Source organism: Staurois parvus, unplaced genomic scaffold (assembly GCF_062004578.1).
Source record: "Staurois parvus isolate SC_StPar_1 unplaced genomic scaffold, SC_StPar_1.0 ptg000432l, whole genome shotgun sequence".
Classification (NCBI taxonomy): Eukaryota; Metazoa; Chordata; class Amphibia; order Anura; family Ranidae; genus Staurois; species Staurois parvus.
In genome coordinates this window covers 58,502-73,202 of record NW_028318228.1, presented here as the reverse complement: position 1 = coordinate 73,202, position 14,701 = coordinate 58,502, and the positions used below count along the sequence as shown (strand labels likewise).

General features: G+C 45.1%; 1 protein-coding gene across 1 annotated transcript in view; it reads right to left on the bottom strand.

Annotated features, from left to right (window-relative positions):
- The window catches only part of AP3S2 (adaptor related protein complex 3 subunit sigma 2), an 83,818-nt gene extending 70,998 nt beyond the window's left edge, over positions 1-12,820 (bottom strand). Inside the window, exons 1-3 of the mRNA XM_089687616.1 lie at positions 12,669-12,820; positions 11,177-11,268; positions 7,442-7,553 (exon numbers count right to left, since the gene is read on the bottom strand). Of these exons, the coding sequence (XP_089543742.1) occupies positions 7,442-7,553; positions 11,177-11,268; positions 12,669-12,737 (273 nt within the window). The 5' untranslated portion in view covers positions 12,738-12,820. The remainder of the gene's footprint in view (positions 1-7,441; positions 7,554-11,176; positions 11,269-12,668) is intronic.
- Between the last annotated feature and the right edge of the window lie 1,881 nt (positions 12,821-14,701).

Genomic DNA, 14,701 nt, shown 5'->3' with positions numbered 1-14,701 from the left:
TTACCTGTCCAGGGATACATCCTCATCTGGGCTAGTTCTTCACTAGTTTTCCTGGTGCAGCTGGCTATGCTGCTTTTGGCTTCACAGCAGACTGCCTGCTGTGCTGTATGAATGGTTTCACAGTCTTCTGGGACCTGCGACATGTAGCAGAAGACTGCGAGGGGGGGGGGGGGGGGAGAGGCCCCCAAAAAACCCCAAAGCCAGTGCATTTAGGACAGGAGCGTTTTACTGCAAAAACCGCCCAACATGCCTAACCGTGCTAAGAGCATTTAACGCTTCAGCATTAATTTCAGTGGCCAGAATAAATTAATATTCTCGCAAATGACATGAACGAACACAAAACTGCCTGAGCATGTCTAAAAGAATTTGAAAAATCGTGGCTTTAGGCGCATTTTTAATGTCATTTTCTCCTGCTAGTAGAAAGGAGTTTAGAAGATTTGCAGTGTGCATAAGGCATACCAATTAAAAACAGAAAAAGACACTAGGCAATATGGCCCTGGATTAAACAAAAAAAACCACCTAATAAGGTACAAGCAGCAGAAAATAATAAATAGGATAGCAGGAGTAGTCACATTCACATTGAAAACGCCCAGCAAGCATTGCATCTAAATAAAACTATATTTGTTTTAAGAAATTGTCTTGCAGAACACCAAATCTATCCCTGGACAACATATGGTATATACTAAAGAATATGTCGGATGTGGATCAATATACGAATCAAATGTGTCAGTTAGAAAATATGGAGTAAATTTACCAATAGGAGCATATTACTTGCTGGTAATAGTGAGGAGTGAAGGTGACGGGCATGCAGTTACACAGTTATATGTTTTCCCCCCTTTTTTTTTTTGTTTTGATGAATCACCTGAAGCTCATATGACATGCAGTATTCACCAGTTTTAAATTTGAGGTTTTAATTCTCTTTTTTTGGGGGGGGGGGTGCTAATGCTTTAACGTTCCATTGGCTCATTTATAGATAATATCAGTGAAAGGCTTCACTATGTCTATTAATCAGAAGTAGTTTTAGGTCTTTAGCTCATCAGTTGGAGTTGTTGCCCGATGCCCGTGAGCCATAATAGGTCCATAATTAATATAGTACTGACCATATGTTACCGCCCAGTTACTTTCTATTAGTGGGGCGCTAATGAGTGGATGTGCATGGGGAGTGTGTGCTGGCTGTACAGCTGTCCTAATGACTAGACAACATTGTCTTTTCAAGTATTTTGTGTGGTGAAGGTAATGTTTTTATTGCTCCTTGGTGTATTTTGTAATTTTGATATAATAAAGCCTTTTTGTTTTTTAATCCGAAGTATACGTATGGTAACTTCCTTTTGGGCTCCCTATAGCCTTAATTTCTTTTTGCAGCAGAGTTTCTGAATTCCCTTTTGGGATAAAGGTTTTACATAAATAAATAAAAGCTGATCATTGTCAGCACCCATCAGCGATAAATAGTATGTTGCATCCCTGTAACTGCAAGAAGGATTGTTCTGTAAAAAAACAACAGACTTTTTGGCCAGAACACGAGAAAAAAAAAAATAGAAGAAAGATAGCCTAAACAAAGAAAATGAATGCAGCCATCACATCTAAGTATTGGTAAGCTGCAATATAATAAAGGTTTGCTTCCGGGTTTAATATTGCTTTACAGTCAAGACACGAAGTAACTCCAATGTCCTTATTGTTGCTTTTTGCGGATACGGTATCTGTCTTTCCTAAAATCAAATACTACAAAGATAGCTACTCCATTATCTCTACAGAGATCTCTCAAAGTGTTTTATTGACTACGGTAAAAAAAAAAAAAAAAACTCCACAGCAGGATTTTCTTGTTTTTTCCATAAGGGAGTTTTCTAGTGTGAGGGATAAAAGTGTGAATCCCCTTCTAAACTATGACTCGGGCCAGAAAGTAGGAGCAGAACAATCTCCCAGCATTACACCTGGCAGAAATCATCTTCTATTCGGCTCATGAGGGCCCCCTTTCCTGCTGTTTAAAACTATGCACTCACGCAGTGACATCATCACACATGGCGGAGGTTTTGACCAGCACACACTCCATCACAGCCAATCCAGCCTTCATTCCTTATGACTACTGAGGACCCTACACCTTACTGCTACTGCGGGGTTTCTGACAGAGAATTGCTCCCTCTGCTGGCAGCTAGTGGAATGCAGAAGTTGCTATTTGGCTTGGGCTTGTAAATGCCGACCGCAGAGGGTTGGAGGCCAAGGAGGGTGAGCTACTGGCTGAGATCCTGTCTGCTTATTCAGGTAAAGGTGTTGACTTGATTTATCACAATAAAATAGGAACTACACCTGCTCAGTACACAATATAGTACAGTGGATTTCTTCACCCAACTATGTCGGCCGACCTGGTCTGTTTATGAATGTGATGCTGACCACACATGATATGCTCTGCATGCACCTTATTCGAGGTTATTCATCTGTGTCAAAATCCAGGAAACAATCTGGCTGGGATTACTATGAATGTGGCTACTGCTGGACTTCCACTTACCCACAAGAACTGTTATCCATGCCCGTGAGCCATAATAGGTCCATAATTAATATAGTACTGACCATATGTTACCGCCCAGTTACTTTCTATTAGTGGGGCGCTAATGACTGGATGTGCATGGGGAGTGTGTGCTGGCTGTACAGCTGTCCTAATGACTAGACAACATTGTCTTTTCAAGTATTTTGTGTGGTGAAGGTAATGTTTTTATTGCTCCTTGGTGTATTTTGTAATTTTGATATAATAAAGCCTTTTTTGTTTTTTAATCCGAAGTATACGTATGGTAACTTCCTTTTGGGCTCCCTATAGCCTTAATTTCTTTTTGCAGCAGAGTTTCTGAATTACACAGATCTCACCACTTCACTTAAATTTTATTTACCGGTGAATCGGCAGAGGTTACTGTGGTACATATCAGTGTATTACCATAACCTACCATGCCATATGGCATTACCTTGTTGTAGGTCCTAGGCGCTGCTTTTACGTTTTTTTGTGCCTAAAACAAAAACTATGCAGCATGAGAGTGGTCCTATCCTGCCCACATAACCCTCATCTGCCCCACTGCTTCTCCCCAAGATATATACCAAGAGTTTCTCTTGAGAGACTAAAGCTGGCCATAGATGGTTTGCATCTCAGCTGGTTCAGCAGGGATCAGATGAGATCTAATTCATCTATGGGCAGGCTGATTGTACCCAAGTCGATTGATGGATCGACTTGAGTAAAACCAGCATGTCGGATTTTTACATGTGATGATAGCCGCTAGCAATAATGACTGTGTGTTCTGCCAGCAGGGATGGCTCCCCACACCTCACGGGAAGGATTTACCCATCAACACAGGCTGTGTTGATGAGGGAATCAAGCTATGGGCTGCAGGGAAAAAAAAAAAGCATCATCTATGGCCTGCCTTACAAATGCCATTACATATCACTTGATATTGTTATACAAATCTCAGTATCTCAGTAACAAACACTTCCTTTAGGTTTGTGTTGACGTTATAAATTCAGAAGTTCTATCTAACTCTACTACTATCTTCTAACAACAATTATAGTCAATACACAATTGCCTGCTGAGCCCTTGTCATTGACATTTATCTATTAGTAGTCTAAAGTGGGTCTCCATTGAATGTTTATCCAATAAATTTAGGGGGATGTCAAACAACGCACATGGAAAAAAGAAAAGGAAACCCCCTAGTGCATGAAGCATGACATCTTGAAAAAGTGTAACAAAAGATAATAATTACACTCACAAAAAAAGTCCACTGAGAACATGTTTAATAATACAGATCGATTTTGACACAGCATTATCCAATACCATGTGACTGTTACTCTGGAATAGATTTTTATTAATAAACGGTATTATGCTATGGGAGTTGTTCCTTCTTTCCTACATGTGGAGTATAAAGCTGAGAAGATTTCCGTGTATAGTGTCATCTGAAGTGGTGCATGTTATCAGCTCTTTGCAGCCATCTGGAGTCTCTTTGATGGAACTACTATGCTTGGTTGACCTGTAATAATTTATGGATCCACTGTATGAGGTGAGTGGCCATCCATACCTGTAGGTGGAGGTGCACTAAGTCACGGTGGAGCAGCGGCGGACTGACCATTTGGAAACTCGGGCACTGCCCGAGGGCCCGAGGTCAGTAGGGGGCCCCATGAGATGCCCCTGGTACCTTTTTCATAGGCTTTTTTGAGTTTGGGCAAGGACACAGGGGCCCCATGATCCCCTATTGCCCGAGGGCCCCATGAGTTGTCAGTCCGCCCCTGCGGTGGAGCACTGTCGTTTTAGTTACAGCTTTTGGAGCACATTGCATATAATAAGTACCTTTTCAAGCACCATTGTCTGGTTGGATTCACATTCATTATAAGGACTTTTCTGGTTATTAATTTCACAAGTTATTGTATTTATGAGTTAGCGCAACACTGTTGTTCTATTTATATGATTTGAGTGTGGGATCACTTATAAGTGTTATTGCAGCAGCTTAATTAGGGGGTTTTCACATTTTTTTTGATAGCGGACATTGTTCTTCTATATATATTTCTGGGTCTAGCTGCTAGAACGCGTATCAGGATTTGGTTGCTAGTGAACACGTTTCAGAATTGACCCTTGTCAAGGCAAGGCTTGATCCTGAAATTCCACTACTGTGGGTTCATATAGTGAGCCATGTTGGAAAAAGGAAAAAAAAAAAAAACACGACAAGTTTGTCAACTTCAATACAGAAAAAAGAATAAATAAATAGAAAATATCCATATACAGACACAGCCGATCCATAGGAAAGCAAAAAAACCTACATAAAGAAATGTCCAATTTGCTCCAGCAGTGGAAAAACAAACGCCTTCATGATCCACCAGAAGGCAATCAGATATTGCCTGGATCAACAATCTCAGGTGTCATTACTAATAAGTACTGCCAAAGCTTTTTTTGACCATACTTATCTTTTTGGGTCACAGGAGTGCATTTACTTTTTCCCTCCTGTGACCCAGAGTCAGCTAATAGCAGGCTACTATATACACTCACCGGCAACTTTATTAGGTACACCTGTTCAACTGCTAATTAGCCAATCACATGGTAGCAACTCACATGGCATTTACGCATCTAGACGTGGTGAGGACGACTTGCTGAAATTCAAACCGAGCATCAGAATGGGGAAGAAAAGAGATTTAAGTGACTTTGAACGTGGCATTGTTGTTGGTGGCAGACGGGCAGGTCTGAGTATTTCAAAAACTACTGATCTACTGGGATTTTCACACACAGCCATCTCTAGGAGTTTAAAGAGAATGGTCTGAAAGAGAAAATATCCAGTGAGAAGCAGCTGTGTGGACAAAAATGCCTTATTGATGTCAGAGGAGAATGGGCAGACTGGTTCAAGATGATAGAAAGGCAACAGTAACTCAAATAACCACTCGTTACAACCAAGGTATGCAGAATAACATCTCCGGATGTACAACACATCGAACCTTGAAGCAGATGGGCTACTGCAGCAAAATACCACATCGGGTAGCAAGGTGTACCTAATAAAGTGGCCAGTGAGTGTAGGTATCAGTGAACTGTGCCACAGAATTAGTAATTAGTGCAGCAGCTTGCTAAAAGTACAACTGGGAGCGCTACATCTGATTGTACCCTGAGGGGAAAAAAAAAAAAAAATACTGTATTTTTTGCTCTATAAGACGCACTTTTTCCCCCCAAAAAAGGTGGGGAAATGTCAGTGCGTCTTATGGAGCAAATATAAAGCGGCCGATACGGTATTTCCGCCGCCGCCACCATGTCAGAATAGCGTGCCAGCCGCTCAGCTGTTCCTCAGTCCAGCGCTGCACAGTCTTCCCGCGCCAGCATCTGTGACAACCGGGTGCCCACTGCGCATGCGTGAGAAGCGCTGTGCTTTGTGAATGGTCCAGCGTCTTCTGGGACACATGACAGGTCCCTGAAGACGCCGGGCCATGCACAAACTGCAGCGCTTCTCACGCATGCGCAGTGGGCACCCGGCTGTCACAGCCGGGTGCCCACAGTAAAGGGAGGACAGCTCCGCGGAAGTGGGAGCGGGTACCTGTCAAATTCCGGTACCCGCTCCCCCTCCCTCCCTAAAGGTCCGCAGTCTCTGATCCGTCTCCTGTACTGTGTCCGCAGTCTCTGGTCCGTCTCCTGTACTGTGTCCGCAGTCTCTGGTCTGTCTCCTGTACTGTGTCTGCAGTCCATTGGTGCAGAATATTTTTTTTCTTGTTTTTCTCCTCTAAAACCTAGGTGCATCTTAAGAATACATATCTATATCTATCTCTAAAAGATAGCCATGGCACTCTACGAGATGCCATGGTGCTCACCCACAAAAAAAGAAAAAAAAAAGGAAATCCATATAATCCAAAACTGATTTACAGGCACACACGGGTCTTGTACAGGAGGAAGATTAAAAACAGCAGTGTCTTTATTGTCAACGTTTTGATGAAGCTTAGTCCATCTTTCTCAAGACACTACAACATAGAAGTGAACATGAACTATTGTGATTTACTACTTTTGTGATCTTATTTGAGCTTTTCCCTGTACGTGTCTTTTAACCCTTGCATGGTGTGAGGTCATTACTAGAAGGTGTTATTCGTGGGTGGGATTTTGGGTTTATTAGTCTATTCACTTCTATGTTGTAGTGTCTTGAGAAAGATGGAGCTTCATCAAAACATTGACATTAAATAACTAAAAACATTAGTATGCCGTTTTTGATTTATATCTAATGAATGTTTTTAGTTATATATGGATATAGTTACACAAAATTTGCACACACACACACACACACGTACTTTAATAGCTGGCTAATGCCTGCTATCGGCTGACATGAAAACCAACATTCAATCAGCATCCAATCAGAGCTGGAAGCCAATGGCTTTAAGCATTGAGCAGTGTATTCTGGCAGGCATGGGAGGGGTGGTCCTCCAGTCAGAATACAAAAGCTCGGCGGGGAGATCGCTGTATTAACATTGGATAGTTAGTGCAGTGAGCTCCTCAGCTTTTTTTTCTATTCAGCGAGCTGGGTTGAAGGGAAAATAAACAATATGTGTACCCAGCATTACTGATATGCCTGTCAGAAGTCACCTATTATAATGAACAATCATTTACGTGGAACTAAGAAGTATACTTTAGGTGGTGGGTGCACAGCTGGACAATTCTAATTTCTGTATGTACATTGCAACAGAACAATCAAGCTCCCCACCTCCATCGGAAATATTTTAATAACTTCAAATTAAACAGTTTGTCACTTTTGATTCAGCTAAGATTTTTACTCAAGGCCCCAATATATTATAAAAACTGCAGTCTGCGGAATTCCAGTAAATTGCACACAATCCATCCCACAAAACCACAACTTACAGCCCCAACTATGATAAGAATAGATAGTCCCTGGACCTTTCACTACATCATCTGCATGTTGCTGACGTAAGTTTCTGTAACATAAAAAATAGTTTTAATTACCTGGATGAGGTCAAGAATGCCCAGTTCACTTTCAGAGGAATCCACACAGAACACAAAGTACAGCGTGGCATAATGGCGATAAATCAGCTTGTAGTCAGACCCACCAATTAAACTACAGGAAAGTAATAAAACAGTTTATTAACCATCATTATAGGAGCTGTTTAAAATACACTTTCATTAAATAAAAGCTGAAAACGGTTAAAGAAAGAAAGTGCATCACTTATTTTTATAATCATCAAGTCTCACTGTTTAACCACTTGAGTTCCAGAAAGGTTTTACCCCCTTCATGACCAGGGCATTTTTTGGTATTTAGCACCACGTACTTTAATTGGCAATTGTACTGTCATGCAACACTGTACCCAAATGAAAATTAATTTTTTTCTCACACAAATGGATTTTTTTTTTAGTGGTATTTGATCACCCCTGTTTTTTTTTCTTGTTCTTTTTAGTATATCAACATAAAATTCTGCTATAAAAATTTAAAAAGGAATTTAAAAAAATGTCGCTGCAGGCATCATCCCGGTATAATAACTCAAAATCCAGCAATGTACCAGTACATTGCTGGTCCATGTTGGGCATATATGTAACAGCAGAGAACACGGGCATATGATGAATTGGCTCTGTGACCGCAATTCATTCTTTTCTGTAATGCCTATGATGCCTATAATGGCTATGCCCAAAATTTAAATTCAGAAACTGTGATAGGTTTCCATACAAATTGGCAAGAGCTGAATTTGGGTGGGCGGCAATGTATTGTTGTGCGTATAAATTGCTTTGGCCCACAATCAACTGGTACAAATCGTCCGTGAAAAACAGCGGAGGGGCTAAACGCTAGTACTGGGCAGATCCTGCCAACACTGCGATTTTGGGGACACTATACAAACTTGCCACTAGAATAGTTCTGTACGTGATCAACATCTTGATCACTACTGATCCGTACAAACACTAAACTAATGGCAGTGATCAGCGACCTATAGCGTGAGTGTGATAGTGCGCGGCAATCTAACACTAGCTGACCCTGGCTAGGTGGGGCTCTTACTGACCCTGATGTTATCTGATATCGCTAGTGGCAGGAATGCAGTGATAGGTGAAATATTCTATATACTGACACTGTATTAGTGGCACTGGCTGGGTGACGGGGCGATCAAAGGGTTAATAGGGGCGATCAAAGGCTTAAATGTGCTAATCTAAGGCGTATGTGTGTAAAATGTAGTGCTTTTACTTGGTGCCGTGTTCTCTCTTCTCTCCCTGGATCAACGGGTGGGAGGGGGCAGCAGGGGGCGCAGGTGCGTTCACACCCCAAAATACGAAGTGACGCAAGATTATGTTACTTTGCCAAGAGCTGCTGCTCACTCACAAAATGCGGGTAAGCGGTTGGCAAGTAGTTAAAAAAAACAAAGAAAAAACCTCTTAAAATAAATTATAAAAAAAATTCTCAATATGGTATTATTTTTGTTTAATACTTTTATCAGAATAGCACAATGTTACCATGGTAACATTGTACTACTGTGGGGGGAAGGGGTAATCAAGGATTTTGTTTTTTTCTTCTTTACACTTTGCTTTGCAGGAGAAGCAAAGATCATTTCTCCTGCAATGCCAAGCTTGCTGTCATGAACTTAACTCATTCATGACCTGTAATCAGTTTTAACAGCTCAGTATAGTGATCTGTGATTGGCTGGAGCTGGTCACATGGTACAAGGTGCTGTGATTGGCCCTATGTATCATGTAACAGCTGTGGGCCAATCACAGCTCACTAGGTATGTCGCTTTTCCCGTAGCTGCCGCCTGGCCGCAGTACATTGAGGGCAGGTGGGAAACGGTTAAAGTGTTACAAAACCCACAACAGTAAAATCAGTCTGTATATGCACTTAAGCATGCTTGTTATACTCACTGTGGAACCTAAGGGGTTAATCCTTCACATTGTGTAAAAAGGCTGTTTGATCTTGTCTTCTCTGATCCTCCCCTTCTTCCAGTGTGGAGTCACTGCATATGCTCAATTTGGTGTGTATTGCCAGAGAGGTTTTCTTTTGTTTTTTTTTGGGGGGGGGGGGGAGTGCATGTGATCAGCACAGGGCCAAGCAGCACTGTCGAGACAGAGGTCAGGGGTTCTACATCCTCCTAGAGAAAACTCCTCCTACAATCTTTAACCAGTGCTCAGCTTTAACCAGAAGCCACAAGACTGCTCTAACTACTGATGAGAAAATGTATTTAGCAGTTTATATTTACTAAAATAATTGCATTTCCATGTTCTGTGTACTGTGGGAGACCAGATATAGTGAATGTGGGGTCCGGGGTTTTGTAACACTTTAAGGGGCTGTAGAGGGAACAAATGTGGAAGCATTGATTTGTAAAAGAGCAATAATAGCAGTGGTCTCTAGCAGTCTCATGTAATCTGTCATAAAGAGGAGCTTCAGTTAGAGAAAAATTAAAAGTCAGCAACTACAATTACTGTAGATGCGATATTTTGGAAAAAAAACACTCACCTGTCCAGGGGTCCAGCACTGTCCTCATCTTGGCTGGTTCTTCACCAGTCTTTGGGTCCCTGGCACCAGCATATTTACTGTGGGGAGCTGGCTATTCCTTGCGCATTTGTGAATGATCCCGCAACCTTCTGGGACATGATGTATCCCCGAAGGTTGCTTGCAGGGGGTGAACTTCTGGCGGAGTCACTGTGGTGATCAGACAAGAAGTAAGAGCAGTTATCTGTCAAAACCAGGTGCCTACTCTCCCACCCAAAAAGGTGCCAAAATAAGAAGGGGGGGATAAAGCAGAGCATTCCCTTTAGGGTTAGGTTCCACTTTAATGAAGCATGCCCCCACACCAACAACTCCTTTAGCATGTTCACAGTCTCTGACCATCTCCTGCTGCATGTGTCAGCAGTTAGCTGTGTGTAGCATTACATTCACTGAATATTATATGCAGCCCTTTGATGACGTCAGGGGCCACACTTTAGGACCCCTATGTTAAGTAAAGTTGCCCCCCACTGCCATAAAACCTAAAATTATTGTAATATGCTTTAGCCCCAGTTTAATTTCATCATCTGAATCAGTACTTACAGCAATACATTTGGCTGCTGCATTCTTTTCCTGGGAGCTGTACTGTGGTAAGCAGGTCAGTGTGACCCACACGGTACAGGCAAAACTAATACTGGAAACGGAACCACAACGTTGGCTACAGTGTGGAAGGATTATAACTTCTGCCATGTTGTTACGGTTGTCTGTGTCCATAGTGGGGAGACTCTCAATGACAGTTCAGAAAAGAAATGAGAAGAAATCTTCCAATGAGGTCACTTGCCTCGTAGAGAACTGTCATGGTGAGATGTGCCCTGGCTTTAGGGACATTTTCTATCCAACACCATTGTGTTATTAGGACAGAATACAAGGAAATCTTCCAATGGGGGGAACAGAACTCCTGATAATTAATCCAAACATTCCATAATTATCAATAAAACGCTTTGACTGGAGCTCTATTCCAGGGGCCCCGTGGACTCTATATCTGAACCTTCTCATACTTTGTATATCAGTCACATCCATCACTTATTTGGTTTTATTTTAATGCCACAAAAATATTTGTAATCAGATCTGTCATTTACAAGGTGCATGACGGGTCAGAGCTGGCTGCGGAGTGCCTCCTTTTCCTGCTGACATCAATGTGGACTCTGGGTGGTCTCTGTAGAGCAGCATGATACCCCACAGAGAAAGGGAATGTACAAAGCTGTCATGTATGGAGATGTTACCTTCCTCCTTCCAGGAAATTACAGACATTGTCATCCCGCTTGGACACCAGATGAAAGGTCTCCCGGATAATCTGCTGCTGCGTGTCTTCTGGCTGCAGGACACAAAGACACAATGTGAATGAACAGACAGAGCCGGGACCGGGCTGCCCCCCCCATACGCACAACGGGGACCGGGCTGCCCCCCCCCATACGCACAACGGGGACCGGGCTGCCCCCCCCATACGCACAACGGGGACCGGGCTGCCCCCCCCCATACGCACAACGGGGACCGGGCTGCCCCCCCCATACGCACAACGGGGACCGGGCTGCCCCCCCCCCCATACGCACAACAGGGACTGGGGCTGCCCCCCCCCCATACGCACAACAGGGACTGGGGCTGCCCCCCCCCCCCATACGCACAACAGGGACTGGGGCTGCCCCCCCCCATACGCACAACAGGGACTGGGGCTGCCCCCCCCCATACGCACAACAGGGACCGGGCTGCCCCCCCCCATACGCACAACAGGGACCGGGCTGCCCCCCCCATATGCACAACAGGGACCGGGCTGCCCCCCCCATACGCACAACAGGGACCGGGCTGCCCCCCCCCCTATACGCACAACAGGGACCGGGCTGCCCCCCCTATACGCACAACAGGGACCGGGCTGCCCCCCCCCCCTATACGCACAACAGGGACCGGGCTGCCCCCCCCCCATACGCACAACAGGGACCGGGCTGCCCCCCCCCATACGCACAACAGGGACCGGGCTGCCCCCCCCCCCATACGCACAACAGGGACCGGGCTGCCCCCCCCCCCCCATACGCACAACAGGGACCGGGCTGCCCTCCCCCCCCATACGCACAACAGGGACCGGGCTGCCCTCCCCCCCCCATACGCACAACGGGGACCGGGCTGCCCCCCCATACGCACAACGGGGACCGGGCTGCCCCCCCCCATACGCACAACAGGGACCGGGCTGCCCCCCCCATACGCACAACAGGGACCGGGCTGCCCCCCCCATACGCACAACAGGGACCGGGCTGCCCCCCCCCCCCCCATACGCACAACAGGGACCGGGGCTGCCCCCCCATACGCACAACAGGGACCGGGCTGCCCCCCCCCCCCCCATACGCACAACAGGGACCGGGCTGCCCCCCCCCCCCCATACGCACAACAGGGACCGGGCTGCCCCCCCCCCCCCCCATACGCACAACAGGGACCGGGCTGTCTTCTCCATACGTGTGTATATATATATATATTTCCTCTCACACAGCATGACCAGCTATGATTACAATGACATGAAGGCCCCGCAGGTCTGAGAACCCTCTCCGCACTGACATCTATTGGCTGAGTTTCTCTCTGGAGGACAGGACTGGAATTGTCTACTTCAATGGTCATCTGTCAGGCAGTACCGTGCCGGGTGAGACCTCTGATCCATGGGGGAAGTAGGCTGGGCTGGACCATCTATAACACACAGGGGCAGGGCTGAGCCACACACAAGACAGGACTCACCAAGTGTTGGTAGAATCGTATGAAGCGCGGCTTGCCATGATTATTGAACACCAGAATCGCTTTAATCATCTTTCCTCCTCTACCTGACAGAGCGACCACTTCCTCTGAGGGACATCAACTTCCGGTGCAGCGTCCAATCCTCTCCCCTCCGCTGCTGATTATAGTTCCGGGGAAATATCAGCCCCGTCTCAGGAAAGTGGTCTGACTGTTCAGCGCTGGTTGGATGATATCTGACAATGTTCAGGCAAATGTGTTATGTCCGCTCTGCTCTCCGTCCCCTCATCGGTCTATGGCAGCGCTATATAATGTCTTCTCAGGCCGGAGGATACTCACACTATATTACTAAAAGTATTGGGGGTTCAATATTGTGTTGGCCCGCCCTTTGCAGCTATAACAGCTTCAACTCTTCTGGGAAGGCCGTCCACAAGGTTTAGGAGGGTGTCTATGGGAAGGTTTGACCATTCTTCCAGAAGCACATTTGTGAGGTCAGGCACTGATGTCGGACGAGAAGGCCTGGATCACAGTCTCTGCTCTAATTCATCCTAAAGGTGTTCTATGGGGTTGAGGTCAGGACTCTGTGCAGGCCAGTCAAGTTCCTCCACTCAAAACTCACTCATCCATGTCTTTATGGACCTTGCTTTGTGCACTGGTGAGCAGTCATGTTGGAACTGGAAGGGACCATCCCGAAACTATTCCCACAAAGTTGGGAGCATGAAATTGTCCAAAATGTCTTGGCATGCTGACGCCTTAAGAGTTCCCTTCACTGGAACTAGGGGGCCAAGCCCAACCCCTGAATAACAACCCCACACCATAATCCCCCCTCCACCAAACTTTATTCTTGGCACAATGCAGTCAGGCAAGTACCGTTCTCCTGGCAACCGCCAAACCCAGACACGTCCATCAGATTACCAGACAGAAGCGTGATTTGTCACTCGAGAGATCACATTTCCACTGCTCCAGAGTCCAGTGGCGGCGTGCTTTACACCACTGCATCTGCCGCTTTGCATTGCACTTGGTGATGTAAGGCTTGGATGCAGCTGCTCGGCCATGGAAACCCATTCCATGAAGCTCTCTACGCACTGTTGTTGTGCTAATCTGAAGGCCACATGAAGTTTGGAGGTCTTTAGCTATTGACTCTGCAGACAGTTGGTGACTTCTGTGCATGCGCTGACCCCGCTCTGTCATTTTATGTGGCCTACCACTTGGTGGCTGAGTTGCTGTTGTTCCCAGTTGCTTCCACTTTGTTATAATACCACTAACAGTTGACTGTGGAATATTTAGTAACAAGGAAATGTCACGGATGGACTTATTGCACAGGTGGCCACCTATCACAGTACCATGCTTGAATTCACTGAGCTCCTGAGAGCGACCCATTCTTTCACAGATGTCTTTAGAAGCAGTCTGCATGCCTAGGTGATGATTTTATACACCTGTGGCCATAGAGGTGATTGGAACACCTGAATCCAATGATTTGGAGGGGCGGGGCCAATACTTTTGTTAAGTGTGTGTATGTATATTATTTTTATATACAGTCATGGCCGAAATTGTTGGCACCCTTGATATTTTTCCTGAAAATCAAGTATTTCACACAAAAAAGGTATTGCATTAACACATGTTTTGCTATACACATGTTTATTCCCTTTGTATGTATTGGAACAAATATAAAACAGAGGCAGAAAAGCAAATATGACATAATGTCACACAAAACCCCAAAAATGGGCTGGACAAAAGTATTGGCACCCTTAACTTAATATTTGGTTGCACACCCTTTGGAAAACATAACTGAAATCAGTCGCTTCCTATAACCATCAATAAGCTTCTGACACCTCTCACCCGGAATTTTGGACCACTCTTCCTTTGCAAACAGCTCCAGGTCTCTCTTATTGGAAGGACACCTTTTCCCAACAGCAATTTTAAGATCTCTCCACAGGTGTTCAATGGGATTTAGATCTGGGCTCATTGCTGGCCACTTCAGAACTCTCCAGCGCTTCTTTGCCATCCATTTCTGAGTGCTTTTTGACGTATGTTTGGGG